General features: G+C 43.0%; 1 protein-coding gene across 5 annotated transcripts in view; it reads left to right on the top strand.

The window, feature by feature from the left end:
- Window positions 1-19,185, top strand: part of LOC148018808 (putative serine/threonine protein kinase IRE) — a 128,072-nt gene that overhangs the window by 92,114 nt on the left and 16,773 nt on the right. For 4 of the 5 annotated variants that reach the window (XM_087701091.1, XM_087701093.1, XM_087701090.1 and 1 more), the window contains exons 12-14: window positions 4,622-4,710; window positions 14,828-14,879; window positions 15,952-16,008. In XM_087701091.1, the coding sequence (XP_087557217.1) occupies window positions 4,622-4,710; window positions 14,828-14,879; window positions 15,952-16,008 (198 nt within the window). Of the gene's footprint in view, window positions 1-4,621; window positions 4,711-14,827; window positions 14,883-15,951; window positions 16,009-19,185 lie in introns of those variants that run through there. The other variant, XR_015695028.1, reaches the window with a different exon arrangement.

Here is a 19,185-nt window from a genome sequence, read left to right as displayed (position 1 = left end):
CAATGCTGCCCCTATCAGTGGTTGTGGGACCTCTGGCTCTTGGGCATCCAGAGGAGCATCTATGGGAGCAGTGGGGTGCTGCAGTGGCTCTGCATGGGCTGATGGTTTGAGGTCCCTGATCATTCTCCACCGTCTCGGCTCTAGGCCCTCGTGCCTTTGCCTCTCGCCAGCGCGCTCTCTTCGCTGGCGCTGTCTCCTCCTCGGTCTAGCCTTGCGTCGTCTTTGGCGCTCTGCATCACTCCTCTGACGCGTCTCAAGTCTACCACCTCCCTCATCCCCGAAGGAGGTTTGGCGTCGGCGTGTCCTGGGGCATTCAGCTGCAAGATGTCCAATCATCCTGCAAGCAAAGCACTGACCAGGGAGGCTTGTATAAGAGACTGGCTGGATAAGAAAGCCCCTGTGAATGGAGGGAATTCTAATATTCTGGGGAAGGCATTGCAAAGACTCTGTGGGTATTATCACTTGGACTGATGGGTATCTATGTGACCCTTCTGAGACTGCGTCAGCAAAAGTCCTATCCCTTTGTATGACGTGGCTGAATGCACTGCCAATCTCGGAAAGGTATGGCATAAAATGCTCATCAAGGAAAGGAAAAGAGATGGTGATGGGAGTGCCATCTCCAAGCAATGAATAGTCTCGGCCCTTGATCCATCTGTCAAAGTATGCTACTGAGGTCCTGACATCAAGCGGGCTAGTAGCAAACGTTGCCTCCATCTGCTCGGGTGAGCTGAACTGGAGTCGTGATCCTGGCTAGGGTGCTGGTTATAGCAGATTGGATGGAGTCCTTGAGACTTTGGATAGGTGGATGATCTCCAACCATTCTGCAGGCCAAGGATGATGCTTCTAGGGTTGTCACTCTATCCTTGAGTGCCAGCTTTGTGTCCGGAGTAAAGCGGATCGTTGGGAAGGCATCGGCCAAGTGTATGCGGGGGGCTGCACTGGAACCCCCTGGGGATGGTGGAGGACCGGCTGCAATATCGGCCGATACGCTAGCTCCATGTGTCGGTGGTGTGGGTGCTTCCTGGTCTGTTGGCGCAGGGTATAGCGGCTGGTCTGCTTGTTGGGGTTGTGCGGGGGAAGGGGAGATGGATGTTGCTTGTGCAAGGAATCTTACGAAGGCTGCAAGGGTGGATGAAGAGGCTGAGGACGTGTCCATAGCTGCGAAGCAAGGAGAGAGTCCAGGCAAAGCAGGTTGAGGGGTGATGGGCAGGGCGATTGTTGTGAGCCAGGGAGGCGGCTGTGGTGGGATAGAGGAGGTGGCTGTGATAGGAGGCGGAAGGTGAGGCGGTAGTAGGAACAGGGAGTTGGCGGCAGTGGCAGTCGGCCAGCAGGGCGAAAGGGGGGACGGCAAGGTTGACGGCCAATTACCGGTCATGAGTTAGTGAGAGAGAGAGAGAGAACGATGGAGGCTGCCCGTCCTGGTCATGCTCGCACCATCGCTGGCCCTTCCTGACTGGCGTGTTGCTGCCCTAGCCAGTGCCCAGCCTTCATGCTGCTGTCCTTCCCTGCATGCATGTGCAGTGGCTCTGCTCTGTTCACAGCCTGTGGAGAGAAGCATGCTGCCTGCCCGCCCTATTCTGGCGTGTGTCTCTTGCACTCCTTCCCTGTTCGTGGGGCCAGCAGCCCTGCGCTTGGTGGCCGCCCTGCCTGGAGTGTGACAGTCTGCAGCCCAGCTCGAAGAGGCTGCAGCCCTTTGTGCGCCACCTGCTCTAGAAGACCTTAATACTTCTCAGCCGTCGTATTCTCAAGTGCATTGAGCGAACCATCCTCTTCTTCTCGTGGACTGCATCACGTGGCTTCCAAACTGCGTGTCATGGGGCGCGCATCAATGTCATGAGCATCGTATTGGATGAAGTGCGATGAGAATGGCGAGAAAGCTGTGAGGTGCTCTGGACGGGATCACCTTCTTTTCTCCCTGGTTGTGGTAGTTGCTTTATGATCTGATGTGTGACAAACCTCATATTTTGGTTTTGTATTTTCATGCTTTGTGAATGCATTCAGGCACACACAGACTGGTGTCATTTATCCTATATCTTATTGAGCTGTCAGGCACACACACTGCAGAATTGTTGGTAAATTCTGATGTACTGTGTCATTTATCCTATATCTTATTGAGGCCTTTAAGAGAGACATTACGATGCCCTCTTTCTTTCTTTGTTTCTTTCTTTCTCCCCCTTTCTCTTTGATCCATTTTGTACTCACAAACTTGGACGTCCTATCCCATAAATAGCTTGTAATTGTGTGCTCCATTTGTTTATCTTTCTTGTACGAGTGTTGATTACAGCTCATCTCCCCCAAAGATGTCATACTATAGGGAGCACTTTACGAGGACTACAGCAGAGATAGCTTCATTGTGAGATCTAGATACTTGACATATATGTGCCACATGAGATGTGTCAGCATAAAGCCTCTTCTCACCATCTTAAGATCAAGACTCGGAGAGCAGCCCGCATCCCTAGAGATGAGAGGATCTACAAACTATGCTAGAAGGTGGAGATCGAGGAGCACTACATCTACAGACATATAGCCTATAGTATAGTCTAAGCCAAATACCCCACACTATTCAGAGGAGATGCCTCCCTTAAACTAATCATGGAGCCCCTAGACTAGCATTGACTGGGCTAGTTCATAGTTAAGGTTCAACGACTCAGCACATCACTACTACAGACAAACGCTCTCTAGAAGGGGGGGACAATCATAGCTCACTGACTTCTTCCAAATGGTCACCCCACACACCGCACCTACATGGAGAGAGGGGACAATCTAGAGAGCTGAGGAGACTAGAGCAACAAGATTGAGCAAGGGTATCAGACATGACACTAAGGCTACTCTAGAGAGAGATGAGGGAGATTTGCCAATGATGACGAGCAGTACTTGACTCTCTCTCTCTCTCTCACACACACACACACACACACACACACATTACAAAACATGGTTTAGCAAGAAGAGAGTAGTGAGCTATGGGAGAAATAAGAAGAACAAGAATGAGACCATGATAGTTTGAAGGAGACTTGATTGATTTGATAGTGAAGTAAGTATATTGTTTTATAGCCTTTTAATTGTACCACTTTTCCTTCTCTTTGCTTATGGGATACACCCTTTGTGCCCATAGCACTTAACACTTTTTATCTTTACATTGTTGTTCATTTAGCACTGCCTCTAACACCATACTTTCAACACGTGCTAGCTCACCCCCTAGACAAGTGCACCTAAGGATGTAGGTTCCCCCCTTGAATGCAAGGCCTTTAGCTCATGTAGTGTCAAACAAAGTGTGGATAATACAATTCCAAAATTTCAATTGTTTTGGTCTTGTTGGCTACATCATTGGTGCCAATGGTGGACATTTTAATTTTTGTCTTTGGTGCTTATTGTGCTTTGACTCTTGGTTAATCTTTTGGCTTTGGTTGTCTCCTCTTCTTTTTGCTTTACTTTTGATCTTCTTCCTTTTTTTCTTGGACTTTGATATTCTTTGATAGGCTTGATATTGTCCTTGCTCTTCTTGATCTTCTTTGACTTCTTTGTCTTCATGACCTTCATCTTTGTCTCGGACTTTTCTTTAAGTAATTACTCTTTTTCTTCAAGTTTTATGATAGTCTCTTTTTGCTCAAAAAGATCGATACACAAAGATACATTGCTTTGGCTCGATAGCATCATGGCATACATGGTTTTATGAGACATTACATAGATCATTTTTGGGTTTTATGAGATTTGGGATTTTGTTGGACTTTGGCTCAATGGTTTCATGGAGTATATGGCATTGGATTTGATTTTGAACAATGAAATTGGACACTTGGGTGTAATGGAAATAGAACATTGTTTTGTGGGATATGGGAAGGTCTTACCACTTGGTGTTTTTCACTCAATGGCAGTGTCTAATCCCAATTACAAAGAAGAAAAATATTTAAAGATTACAAGCATATGTATTAATGCATAAAAACCTTCCCTTTTACAAGTGGATTGAAATTCAAACATAGATAGTTTGAACTCAACTCAGAAATATCTAGTTCCAAATAGTCGAGTGTGAACTAGGTTCAAAGATAGCCTATTGGATCTACCTTGATGTGATCAGGGTTCTAGGTAAACTAGTTTGGAATCAAGTCAGTGTGAAAGGAAGATTTTAACCTTAATGCCTAATGAGAGGCCGAGAGAGACGTGCTTCAACTCGGTGGTATTGTTCTCTTCTTGTGGATCTACAATAATCGTCTTCAGTGAAGGTTTTGTATCATCTTGTAGGAGTTTCTGTTTGCATTTCTAGAATGATTTGACCAGAATGGCTTTGACATTTTAGAATGTGGTTTTTTGAGTGACATTTCCATAACAGTTTGGATCATTGGGTGTAGTATGTACTCATGGCTTAGGTTTGAGGTTAGGTTTGAGAATGTTTAATCTGCTCTTTTGTCTTGAGAAGACATAATGAACACAATAATCTTATGATTTTTCTTTTTTGTAAAGGTTGTCTCTTGAAAAAATAATGGAATGTACAAGTGGTTGTCTGGCCAGCATGCAAAGGTCATACACTTAAAATAAGGTGCTGTTATGTTAACTGAATTTTCACGGTCTTTTTGTGTGTCTTTTTTTGTTTTTTTGTTTTTTTTTTTTTGGGGGGGGGGTGTCTTTACAGAGAATCTTTGACAATATTTTGAATTGCAAAATACCGTGGCCACATGTACCAGAGGAAATGTCACATGATGCGAAGGACTTAATAGACAAGTATGCAATGTTTTTTAAAGTTAGTGTTTTTCTTTTGCAAAGGATGAATGATTTGTGTTCAGTGTTATAATTTTATGGCAAGGGGAACTTGTAAGAACCATGGCTTAGTTGGAGAATCACTATTAGCTTTTGGTTGGCTCCTAGGCATTCCAGCTTGTAGAAAGAAAGAAAGGAAGAAAGAAAGAAAGAGAAAATAAATTGAATGTTTGCGAAACGGCAGAGTGGCCTTTGAGACCTGAACAAACGGTACAAATGAGATGTGATCTTATCATAATCATATTAGACACAAATTTTGAAACTAATTCACTGTTAAGAGGTAATTGTGAGACTTTTGGAAACTCAGATATCTAGAAGGACTATGTGGAGTGGCTGGCACAATTGTTTGAAAAACTATTTCCACTTTTTCCCCTCTCACCTTGTTGTCACAAGAAAGGATGCACCCATATGCTATTCGTAGAATTATGGTTTTGCTCTCAAACACAATAGCAATTGTCTTGCAATCTTTGTATGAAACACGCTCGAGGTATTGTGTCAAATGCCTTACACAAAGTGACAGTAGATCCTATTGTCTCAAGCTTGGCCCTCCTCAATGATTGCCTTGAGTATGAGGATATGGTCCAATGTGATATACGTCTAAAACCAGCCTGCCCCTATGCTCTCCTATCTTGCATCTGTGAGTGTGAGGATATGGTCCTGTATGGTATATCTACATCTAAAATCAGCTTGCCCTTGTGCTATCCTATCTTGTATCTCAGCTCATACACTCAACTCATGTTCCAAAATAGATCTATATATTTTGGCTAGTATGTGGCCGATCGTGATGGTGCTGTAGTTATTGCTGCCACTCTTAATGAGTTGCACAATGATATTGTCTGACCACGATTTAGGTAATCCTTCACATACCTGCTCTATCAAATATACATGCCAATATGGGTGCCAATGCTTACAAGCATGCGATAAGTGTTTTGCCACCATACCATCTTTCATCCCATGCTCTTCCATTCTATAGTCTGCAGATTGTCTCCCTAATCATCTTATTAGTGAAGAAGGACCACCGTGTTGGCCTATGGGCCTATGGAGGCTGCATGGGTGGCTATTGTGTTATATCATAACACTAACTGTCTCCCATAATGAAACCAAGCATCTGACGAATGTAATCTGTATGTTCTATCTCTCATGAAATATTCTCCATGCTCTTTTGCTATGCTGTCCTAGGAATAGCTGGCATATCTATGTCTCAAGTTTTGCCTAAGTGTCTCATAGGCTGTGTGCCATGATTGTGATTGATGTTCTGCAATAATCACCCTAGCATCTCTGTACAATGTTCACTTTGCCTCTTTATGTGCCTCCAATATCTTGGGCATGCTGGCTTTCCTATGTTCCAACTTGACCAGGTGTCAAGTCCTCATTGAGGTATACTACACTCTCTCTCTCTCTCTCTCTCTCTCTCTCTCTCTCTCTCAAACTTCAGCATGATGATACATCCTCTCCTATCCATTGGGTCTCCCTTTCTAGAATGGAGATCTCTTTTGCTCCCATTTTTTGGCATGTAACATCATCCTTTTTAAGCCCATGCCACTACCAAATCCAAAGTGCATGAATTTTCTGCTTTGCTTTTCAATTGTAGGGTTCATCATTTCTACTTTGCTTGCATGCCCTTCTTTGTTCCCTTTTGCAACCTGAATCCATTAAGCATTTGTTTTGGTGACATTTCCACTGTTTCCATCTTCTTTCTTGCACCTTTGATATGTCTGCCCATGCATGCATGCCCTTCTTAAGGCATTCCATCTCTTTTTTCAATTCTAGTGCAATCAGTGATGGCTTTTGTGTATCAAGTTTTTCCTTGTATGCTGTTATGTCCTCATTGCAAGCATCTAGCTGAGGTTTCAACTCAGCAATATCTTTGTCTTTGGTTGCTATATGTGTATTGACATGCTTTTTCAAAGTTTCCATTCCATTCTTCCGAGCTGTATCTAATTTCACCATATTATGTGTCATTTCAGCCTGTAATTTAGTACCTTAATCTTACTATATTTTTCATTTTCCCACTCATTAACACATGCTTTCATGAGTGTTTTCATCTCCGATAGTAGTTTATCATGTATTTATGCATACATATCTTTAATCTGGGCTCTTATGAGAGATTTCATGTTACCCAAAACCCTTGTGGGCATTGTGTTCAATATATTTGCAACCTTGGAGCATCTTTTGATACTTGTGGAGGTGGGTGCATCATGTATGCATCTCTGGTAGAGCTTCGTTGGGGTTTGAAAGGATTGCTCTTCCATTGGGATATCACCTTGTTTTCCTGGTGATGCTGGTTGCAATGTGGATCCATTCATACTTGACGCTTATACTTGTGTGATCCCCTATTACCATTGCATTCACAAGTACTGATCACAATAACACAGTGTGCACTGCTCACTGTTCTGTTTCAGTAATCTAGTTTAAGCCAATATTAAATCTGCAGAATGTGCACACTATGTTTCAAATTATCACAATGTTCATTGCTTATTTCAGTAATGCAATTTAAAACTGCAGACTGCATCACATGAATCTCACATGCTTCCAGAGTTAGACAAACACCAAGAAACTTGCATCACGTCATTCATTTCATCAGTGTCGCCTCAGGCACTGTGTCACAGTCACTGCATCATGTCAGTCAACACATCAGAGTCACGTCAGTTTCACTGCAGCTATTTCACACCATTTCATCAGTCTCACTGCAGCATGTCAGTCATTGCCTCACTGTGAGAGGGCAGAGAACGCATTCACTGTGTCACTATGAGAGATTAGAGCACACATTCAGTTTCTTGTGTCACATCAGTCACTGCATCACTGTGAAAGTCTTGCATAATGTCACTGCATCACAAGATCATTGTCAGTGTCTGGCTTCATGTCACCAGTGGGCCGTGGCCGGTGTGCTCTGCATCCCTTGGTGGTGCTGTCTAAGGAAGGTGACTACTTGTGATGGAGCCACAAGTTGTTGTGGGGTATGCTTTGAGGTATTAGGTGTAGCCATGGCTCCAAAAAAGTTAGTAAGGGGGTGCTGCTTTGAATCCCCAAGTTATCTCCCTTGAGATGATACAAGGTGATCTCTATGTGAGCGTAGCTCCAAAAGCAAGGGTCCACGGTGACATTGATCCGGGAAGTCCATCACCTTGGATAGTGGTCCAAGTCTCTCTCAAAACAGACAGCGGAAGCATCCTCTGATCTCATAGTACACTTGACACTTGCATATGTAGTGCTCCTCAGTCTTTGGCTCAAGCTAGCAGCTCCCGGTCTTTGGGGAAAGGGAATGTGATCCATAGTAACTCCTCTCTATCCATAATTGGTGCGAGGATGTGTGGAGCAGGCCTATGGCACACCATACTCCATGGGGTAGTTGCGTTTCCATGTATCTTGGGTGTATCACAAAGCCATTAGGGATATATATAGAAGATGCTTTTGATAGAAAACTATAATTGTCCCCAATTCCAATAGAAGCATCAACCAAGTCCTAGGTGCATGTAGCTGCTGAATAATGCCCATCTTGATGATCCTGTTGAGCTCTTCTTGACTAAGCTCTAAGAAAGGGCAGTTCAATCTGTATTGTAGGGGTGGAAGGAGATCCTTTGCTTTGAACAACTTAGAGTAAGAGATGGTGCATTGAGAGAGTACTAGAAGGTGGGTAGCATATCTTTGCTAAAGCCATGTACCTCAAACCAAGTTGATATCTGTGCATACCAACCTGAAGTATCATCCTCTCTAGCAAGTTGTTGGGAGGACTCAGGAGCGAGTTGGGCACATTTGTGTCTAGGTAGATCCCGTAAGCTGTACATGTGATTGATTGGATGAGGGCCTCTACTACTATTGGTGTGGTCACTATCCCATCAATGTATAGGCCAAATACTGTTGGAGAGAGGGGGTATCCCTGATTCACCCCAATGGTGGCGTGAATAGGAGCTGAAAAGCCCTTCAATATTTGTACTTTGCCAACAACCCTCTCATATAGTGCTAAAATCCCCAACTAAGCTCCTTAGGCACTCCCGTAGCATGTAGTCTATGTATCAATCCGTCTCTTGGCATTGTGTTAAAGGCTTTGCGGAAATCCACAAAGCAACAATAAATCCATCGGCCATGAGCCTTGCCCTCCTCAACAATTGCTTTGAGTGTGAGAATGTGATGCAATGTAGAGTAGCCTCTCCCAAAGCCAGCTTGTCCCTTTGTTTTGAGCCCCCACATCTTCGCCCATTTGCTCAACTCTTGCTCAAGGATGGAGGCATAGCTTAGTCAATGTGTGCTATTAGATGTGTCAAGGAAAGACACTAGTGTGAGGCTGTCCTAGATTAAAGTCTCCTAGTAGGATGACATCTCCCTTTGAAAACTCCCATATATCCTCATCCAAATTTACATACGGTGGGGTGTAGCGAGATGTCATATGGGGAAATAGCATATGGCGATGTATAGAGTGCGCTCCACATCCCGTACTCTCACCTACGTATATTTGGCAGGCTCATCCCTTCGAACCACTTGGATCATTTGTTGGAGTTCTTCCTTAAAAAGGAGAACCACTTGACCCCCTGCTACTCTAGTGTGTGTGTGTGTCTCCTTTTTGTATGCTGCCTCCCATCTACAACTTGCCACCCGTGGGAGTGTAGTATGCGGTCCCTAGTGTGTCTTTGAGTAAAAAGTCACGTCTCTCCCTCTGAATGTCTCTTCAAATGTCCCCACATCTAGTCGTAGAGCTCCATTACAGTTCGAGACTGCTATTGCAAGGTTGGTCCAATAGGTCTTGCACATCATTTGGCGTGTTTCTCCATAACCAGCACTCTTCCTCCTTTGTAGAAGGCTAGCTTGCCTTCCGAGCTGCCTTGAATCTTGGCATGCACTCTCTCATGTGGGCTAGTTGGGTCGGTGTGAGATCATCACTCAAAAGCACGCCGGTACCTGTCAATGTGTGATGCTGAGCAAGGAAGTCCCTCCTAGCCTCCACGGTGGGAAAGTGGAAAACGAGAGCATGCTCTTTTGAGCTCTCGCTTGTAGTGCCCTTCTTATCCACTCTCCAAGCTGAGGTGTGCAAGTCTTTCTTGATATTCATTAGTGTATACAACTCCTTGGTATCTTCTTCCACATGCTTATGCATTTTCAGCCTTGTTATACAAATATGCAATGCACTCACTTTCCGTCTTTGCTCCTCTAACATGTCATTGATTAATGATTGTAGGTGATGCGTGTGCTGGTTGTTTCCCTTTCTTTGCCACTCGAATCCATTGTTCTGCTTCCTCTACTTGTTTTTGAGTCTTCTTGAACATTTCAGCCCAAGAGATGGCTTCCTTTGTTGTTTCCTCTTCTTTCTTTTGGAGTTGTTGCATTTCCTCCTTAATTCAAGTGATCTCCTCAGCCACGTTTGGTTGGATTTCTCCCTCCTCCAATCTGGGGTTGAGTTGTATTTCAGCCAGCTGCTGTTTTGGTGATCTGGTTTCTTCATATTGGGCCTCAATTTTCAACTCAATTTGATGAGGGGCAGGACTGAGGGAGAGGATGGCAGGGGAGGAGAGGGTACAGCGTGCAGGAAGGAGGAGATTGTTGGATGACTGGGTTAAGAATGAGGAAAGGCAGGTGTTACTGAGTGCGGGGCAGATAGGGCTTGACAGTGGGGGACAGAGGCAGATTATGTAGAGGGCTGGTCTGCTGAGGGTGGGTTGCTTGGGTAGGCGAGATGTGTCTGCAGAGCAGGTCTGAAGGTGGGGCAGGGTGCTGACAAGGGCAGAGGGCAGAGCAGGGGCAAGAGTGTATTGATGATTGGCTGTTGCTTCTCGACTACTTCCACTCTCCTTGGTCCCACCTGACCTAGAGAGCAGTTTGCTATCCTAGGCTATTGTTGGTACTCAAGCAGATCCATAACTATAGTGGCTTTGGAATCAGTAAAGCATGTGCGACCTTGAGTGCATATCGCTCTCAAAGTGCTTATGCTGGGTCTTACAAGACTTGTGTGTAGAGAACTTGGTACACTGATTAGAAATTTTCTGTGAGAATGGGAGATCAACTCATCGTAGAACCTCCTTTGGTAAGAGGCTGTCAATATGCTTGATAAGGTCTCCTGTCAGAATTGGAAATCAACCCCTATCATAGAAACTCCTTTCGTAAGAGGCTGTCAATATGCTTGATAAGGTCAGAAGCTACTTGAGGCAGGCTAGTATAGAGAGGAAGTTGAATATGACTAAGTGGTTAATTTCTTTTGAGGGTTTGGTCCGAAGTGTGGGATTGAGGATCTGCTAAATTTTGCATGTGAATATATTTGATTAACAAAGGGGAATCTGCATTAATATGTCTGGATTTACACTGTTTGAGGCATCCATGTGTATTATTAGTCAGTAGAAGTTCTCCTACACTTCTCTTTTCTTTTTTGGGAGGGTGGGGGGATGGTGAAACCAGTGTTTATTATCCCATTATTGTTCAAGGAGATTAAACTTCATTAGACATTCCATTAAAACAAAACAAAAGTAGCGAAACATATCCATACGAGAAGTATCTATATCACTAACATGGCAGCTACCATGTAAAAGTCACTGCAGCAAGCTATGAAAGTAGTGAAAGTGGCTATAGAATGAAATGATTGAACTCCTGAATATTTCATTGAACCCAAGCCATCCATAAAGCCCAAAATTGGCCCCAAGTGAAGAATTTGCAGGGTTTTTTAATGAAAGAAAATAAAATTCTATCAATAACACCTCAACAAGAACCCTGAAGGAAAAAAGAAAAGTAAAAAGCCCTATGAAGGACTAGGAGCGTTATTATGCGAAACCATATGTGAGTCAAAGTAGAAGAGGGTGTGTCCCATGTGTGAACAAAAGCATGTTTCCTCATATGTTCAGAGTCACCCTGCAGTCTCTCCCATGTCCCACAGAGTGTGTGGATAATCTCTGTCCAAATCACAAAGAGAGAGTTTGTGGTAGATATGTTGTGTAGATCAGTGGTGTGAGTGCACCTCACGATCCAAATGAACCAAGCAATAATGATAGCAATCAGCTCCCATGTATGGCAGTGCCTCTTAGTCTAGTCTTCTTGTGAGAATCTGGTGTGGGAATTATGCCCAACCAGTACCCCCAACTAGTACCCAACAATGAGAAAGGAGTCACTTTCTTGAAGATCACCCTATCCACATGCTAGGCCTTTCTTCATGACCCAATCTATTGCTGCTAAGGCATTATCATAGTCTCAATTGAACCATGGAGGACCATCTGAAGGGCTCTTTTCCACTGCTCTTGGGCCTTGGGGTAGTCTCGCAGCAGGCAATGCTTGTGAGTCTCCTTTGGCTCTTCACAGCTGAAGAAAGGTGCTGAAAGACCTTTGTACAAATGCTGAGTGGCAGTTGGCTCTGATTTCAAGCACAGTCATCTGTATTCTCTCCCCCAGCTTTTTGGTGTAGCCAAAGACGGCTATGTAGCAAAGTCTATTGAGTAATGGGTCTCTCCGAACCCCCTCTTATGGATCCTGCATTAATCTTTGTAAACGCCCTTTTTGGGAAGCTCAATGCTTTTGTCCCTCCATTGTGCATGTAACTAGGTCCAAGTCAATGTTCCATTTCTTGTTCTAGTTATTGCCAATATGAAAATTTGCCAAATAACTAAAATAATCTGCGAAATCTTTGCTCTACAAAGGCATGCAATCATTAAGAAAGCATGTGCGATAATATTCTAGTGAAGAGGCAATTCCAAAGGAGACGTGGGGAGTCCTTGCACAATATGTGTATCTCAAAAGAGTGGTGCAAGGCAATGCAATGTTTTGCGAGTTCATGCCTCATTGGTAACATGCCAATTAACCTTGATTTCAATGTAATTTGTCTTTCTAAGCTTTGTTAAGATTTTGTTTCCACAAGATCAATGTCTTATCTAATTGCCCAAGAGCAGTACTATGCTTTTCTCTTGAGGTTGGAGATAAAATATGGTATATACTTTACGGATATTGTTGCTTATAGAGAAAAAGGCATTGGTCCTAGGCTAGTAGGGGTATAGATACTGATACTACTGTATGTGGATGACATTATTCTCATTTTTGATTCATCTGAGGGGTTTTAGTGCCATCTTGATGCTTTGCATACCTTTGGTAGGGGCAGAGACCTCATAATGAACCATGGGAAGATCAAAATGATGGGTGAATAGATCCATGTATCAGTTCACATTTGAACAAGATAGAGTGAGCATGTGAAGGAGTATGTTTATTTGGGAGTCGCCTTCTCTAGCCCAAGATTTTCATTGAGAGGTTTAGTGAACACCCATTTGGTGTGAGGTTATTCAACACTAGGAGCACTTGAGAGTTAGTGCATTGGGATACGGTTCTAGGAGCCTCTCACCAAACTCTGGTTGTTTGACCCCCTAGTCATAATTTCACTACTATATGGCACAGGGGTATGGGGATGCAACTTGTACCATAGGCGCTTGAGCCCACTTGTTGTGTAGAGAGAGATTATTATGATGGTTGGGATAGTATGGAGAGACCATTGATCATTATGATAGCACACATGATTAGGAGTAAGCCCTCTATCGCACATCCATCGTTAGAGCAGAGTTGGGTGCAATGCCTATAGTCATGGAGTCACCCTTTAGCGTAGTGAATTTCTTGTATAGACTATGGGAGCTATAACAATAGGGATACTCGAGATTGGCACTGACCTCATCTAGATAGCTAGCATTAGAGGGTGAGAAGGGTTTTGTGGTTTTCAGAGATGATAGTTTGGATGGGCCTACATGACTTAGATGTTGTCTGCCTTTGACCTTTTGACTAAATTCTTGACTGCCCTACAGTTCCTCTTAGCCGATTAGAGCTGAACCAAGTGATCAGAGCTAATATTCTAAGGATTGAGTTAGACAGGACATGGACCCACCCACCACTCCTTCTAGGATCGAGGATGGAGTTCTATCAAAGGCACTTCTTGCCTCTCTCTGATGGAGTCACTATTTAGCCATAGCATATAGAGACCCAACTTTCTGATGACTTACAGATTGTTATCATGAAAATTCACACCTCTTCCCATAGGATACAAGTGGAGAAAGGAAGATGAGTAGATACCCGAGTGGAGGATACGATTTGCTAGCTTTGTGACTGAGCTTGAGATGGAGTGCTACATATGCTGATGTATAGTATACTATGACATACTAGGATGGTTGTTGGTACCGGTGCCTCTCGCAATGGCTTTGGACCTCTTCACCGTATCATGGAGTATGGGGATAAGAGATGCCTAGGTCTCTTCCTCTTGGAGTTTCAAAGGCACATCACAACACTCTTGCGAGATAGGAGCCCTGTCAACCTAGAGGCACCTACACAGAGGGCAGTGATAGACTATTTCCACATATCAGACTCTACAGATACTATTAGCATAGCAGAGACAGAGCCACCACACCAGGCATTCTCCACCCCATTCTGGAAAGGCTAGACTGAGTCATTTCATTCTTGTCGAGCATGATGACTACGGCTACCAGCACCACAACTATGGAGGCTGGCTGCATCATAGTCAGATCAGAGCTGTCATTGTGATACATTGGAGGCTCACCACTCAGCACATCAGTTGAGCGGTTAGGGACCACATCATTGCTGACATCTTGCACAGAACTTGAGACTAGCCACAGCCTCCAAACATTCTACACATATACCTCTAAATGTACACTGCAGCTTTCTGTAGTCTCCACTACAGCTCCTTAAATACAAGTATGTATTGTGGAATCTGGATCAGGGTTTTTCTTTCATGCTAATGATAAGATGCTGTCATACATGCATGTACTCTAGCAATGCCTTATTGTACACTTATTTTCAACGTTGTCTCTTACGCTACCTATTTATTGTCTCCACTTCACTGATGAGATGAGTCATGACATCAAACACGGATGTATTTAGGATTGTCTCATATGCCACATTGGCTTTGTGTAAATGTTAAGATATGTTTCATTCATCCATTCATTCATTCTGTGTGTGTCTGTGGGGTTTTGTTTTATACAATGATCGTTGCACACTGCAGAGTTCAATAGTTGAAATTGAATGGAGAAAAGACTTAAATCTGCTTCACATGCACACACACACACACGCCCACTTTTATTCATGTGTTGATTTGTGCAATTGTTTCCCTGTGTATTGTTTACAGACTTCTTACAGAGGACCCAACCATGCGTTTGGGAGCTAACGGGGCTGCAGAGGTATTTCTGGTGTTTTAAGATAAGCTTTTCTGTACTATGCGTTTGGAGAAGCTTATAGTGAACAGAAATGTATGCTCTATGGTTCTGCATATAGTAGGATTATCTGAACTTCAACTTAATAAAGTGATTGTTTTTTTCTGGTGCTTTATGATCGGGTATGAAGGTATGAATAAGTATGGTTCAATGCGCCCAATGGACCAAATGTGGCCCTAAAGTTTTTCTTACTTTCAACTCTTTCAGCATGGCAAAAGTATATCAAACCTTTCTTCACGAGTGCACAGGCAGCACAAAATCAAATTGATGAAACATTGAGATTTCTAGTTGATGTAGGTTCATGGCTGTTTGTGGTAGTATCTGCTTCATTCATGGATGATGGCAGTTTGGAATCATATAGGGAAATTTCCAAGTTTTAACTTTGAACTAATGCATTGCAAATATATGTCCTAAACCTTTCTTCGCAACTGCACATGTAGCATTAAATTGAATGAACTTTGAGATAACTAGTTGATGCAGGTTCATGGCTGTTTGTGGCACTTTTTGCTTCATCTTGGTAGTCTTACCTCATTTTCTATGTGACCAGTTCTAGAAACAATGCATAGATGTTTTGCTAGGACAAATGACACATAAAAGTGTAAAATCTGAAAACATTTGACATTAAAAGTTTATTTTTCTTTGGGCCAACTTTGTTATTTTTTTATACACCCCTTTTTTCAAACATTTGCAAATAATTGGTTCATGAATCATATGAGTGTGGAGAAAACTATGTTGTGGTATATTTCAAGAGGTTGAAGGAACCATGACACCTGAGAATCAGTACATATATTGCTGTTGATTGTGAAATAGAACGGAGCTAATTACAGACACTATTAAAGTCTATATTGAGGAGTGCGTATGACTTCAGACATTTTTGGGCTGATCCCTTGATAGAGTATTGTGTAATTGTCTTCATAGTTCATATATATTTTAGTTCTGGATTTCCATGTAGCTGTGGTAGTTTTTCACTTCTTGAAAGTCCCATGAACAAGAATCAAACAAAAATCAATGTTGTTGGTTGTTTCTCTTGTAATGGCAGGTGAAGGAGCATCCCTTCTTCAAGGGTGTAAATTGGGATACCTTAACAAGACAAAAGGTAATGCTTTGGAACTTTTTTCAGTTTTGAGTTTCTGTTTGTGTAAGTGTGGTCATATAACTGCAATTACTACACTGAAAATTTCATTTAGGGCACCTGTAAAATACTTTACTGTGCTTTCTTCGTTAGCAGTAGGTGAGCTATCTCCAATAGGCTTGATATTTCAAATTTGTGTTGGGAGCATATTTAAATCTACTGTGGTCTGTAATGATTTAGAGATTCCGTTTCTTCACTTTTACAAATGAAGCACCAGTATACGCTTACTGAGCAGCTTGGAAACTATTATGCTCTATATGATTGGTTTGGCTAGCGTGCCTATACAATGATTGTTTTTCTGGGTTGGTGTAACTTTGAGAACACTGTAGAGAGCACCAGTTTTGGGTTACTGATTCCTATTTTCAGTTCTACCCTTTGGAGTGAAGTTAGTTGCTGGTGCATCCTTGACACACATCTTCTAACATACAGTTTTCTGCACAGAATTCACAATCTTAAACAGCTACTGAGTGTATACAAGATTGTACATTTATAGTCCGTATGCTGGAGCTGAAGCTACTGGTTAGGGCATCCCAATCCTGACTGTCAGTTCATTGAGTATTTGTCAGGAATTTACAAAATTTTGACTGTTATGTCATGAAGTATACGTTATGCTGTGTCTCGCTAAAAATAGCTTGGTCTTTGACATCTTAGCAGCCTCTTACTTTTAGATTGCATACTGTCTAACCCGCTATGATCGTCTAACCCGCTATGATCGTCTAACCCGCTCATCATATTGCTGTATTAATAGTTCACAGTTCTGGCTTGTTTGGATGCTTCATCAGTTTCTAATCTTTGTGCACCATTGTTGAATTGTCCTCACTTAGATGTTTATATTTTTCAACACCTGTGTAGGCAATGGGTAACAACTTCCTGTTCCTTTTTGGTGCATCTCATATGCATTACAATAGGCTCTCAAAGTATATGGATTTCTTTCCTGTGAAATGATCCTTCCATTAGTACAACTAAGGCCATTGTGCAATGGACAAGGCCAGAAGGCACTGAGGACTTGCCAATCCAGCTTCGAAAATGAGGATAAGGAGGTGCTGCTAGGTTGGCTGCTTCATCTGGTGGCTTGTACAAATGGCTCAAACACTGCTCTTTTATCATGGAAAGAGGGACCTTTCTTCCAATTGCGGGAAGGCCTCTTGACTCTCTCTCATCCTCTTTGAATCTCCATAGAGTTTCCCACAGTATCTTTCCAAAGTATCTTCTCCAGGATCAGATGTTATCAAGCAAAATGTTTGTCAGAGTCTTAGTGCCTGCCCTCATACTTGGAGGCACCAAAACCATACCAATGGCTGCCATTGCATCCCTTAGCAGAGGCCAATAAACTGCAAGACAGCTTTCCACCTCAACCCACACTGGACATTCCTGATTGAGCGCATTGAAAATTAGCCATGGGTCTCCATGGCACCACATGCACTGATTGTCTCTCAAATATGAGGGGCAGCCTGCCAAAAGGTCATCTCTATTCATGGCTAATGTAAGCACAACCTCATAGAAGCCCTTGGGGCCCACAAAAACTTCTTTGACAAAGTCACACCTTAAAATAAAAGTCAACCACGGATGGATCCAAGGTATCACTGAGATCCTGCTTGTGAAAAAAAAAGGATGCACCCACATTCATAAAAAGCAGAAAAGGATTGAAGCACCTTCTGTTTGTCAACATGTGCATCCACAATGTCTTGTTCATGACAATTTGGAAGATTGCTATGATTGTGTTAAACATATTCCCCCCCAATAAAGTGTAAGCAAATTCTAGCAAATGTTCCCAGTCCAATTCTGGGGAATTATCAGAGTGATTAGTCGCTTGCGCATATGATTGTGGCAAAGATTCCTAAGGGGTAGGATTCTCAGCAATCATCATGGAAGCATCGGCATCATGTTTGCTGTTCATTGTAGGTTGTGCATCAGGGCATGGACCCATTTTCTCAATCATCTTCTTAGTGCATGGGGCCATATTCTCTTCCGCCTTCGAGTCTGGCCCCAAAGCATCTTGGAGCTATGCCGACATAGATACCACCTTCTTTTTTTTTTGCAAATAAAGTGTGGCTAATTATATTACTTCAGAAAAAAACCTGAATACAAAGAAGTGCTCATGCTCAACAGACCAAGCTGGAGCTGGTGAAAGTCACAGATACATCATATATACAAGCCTCTCAAGGCGGTCTAGGGGGGGGATAGGGGCAAGAAGCCATGGAGGGGGGAGGGGGGGTGTATCGCCATCTGGGGCTACCTGCCTGCATCACGAAGAACAGATCCTAGCCGCCCCAAGTGCGCATGAAATGACCTCGGAGTTCCTGACGAGCCCTGGACTCGCCCTACACTTGATCCCATCGGTCTCGAAGGGAGTGGATGATGGAGGTCCATAGAGACCACCTTCTACGGGTCTAGGACCAAAAAACTGGGAACACACAGCAACACACCCTCCAAGAGTTCTACAGACCCTCTGCCACCCCCTCTACAATGAGGATTGCAGCCAACCGACCAGTAGTCCCACCCCGAGGAGTCACCTTGGATAGAGCTATAGAGGGAGGCAGAGCTCGCCGCCCACGCCCCTGCAACAGACATCACTTATAGATACAACGGATACTATAGTGCCACACTGGGGAGCCATACCCCGCCTGCTTCAGTCTCTCCATGCTAGACATCATAGTTGTTAGGTACGAAAGGTATGATACGGTATGGTACGATAAAATACGGTACTAATTGGTGACTTATGATTTTATAAGATACGATACGATATTAGTACAAAAAAAAATTAAGATGATTTTTTAAATAACAAAAGCCATAAATCATTAAATGATAGATCATAGAATATATGTTTAAAGTGGAAATAGCCATTTCATTACAGAATAAGATGAATACATAAGGGTGACCATCGCGGTCGTATGGGCTACGCAAAACATGTGATACATCATACAACTACAGTCTAGTATACTATATATCTGATACAAAAAAAAGGAGAGACCTATGTCATATGAATGATGAATCTATGATGAGGCATCATCATCATCATCATCATCATCATCATCATCATCATCAGAAACATCTGAGTGCTCATCAAGACAGTCTGAAGATGACTCCTCGGCATCTGATGATGAGACGGACTCATACTCATCCTCACTGATGAGGTTACCA

Source organism: Lygodium microphyllum, chromosome 20 (assembly GCF_053477565.2).
Source record: "Lygodium microphyllum isolate KBCC chromosome 20, Lygodium_microphyllum_v1.1.10, whole genome shotgun sequence".
Lineage (NCBI taxonomy): Eukaryota > Viridiplantae > Streptophyta > Polypodiopsida > Schizaeales > Lygodiaceae > Lygodium > Lygodium microphyllum.
Note: the sequence above shows the minus strand (reverse complement) of the source record. Positions and strands in the feature narration are given on the sequence as shown.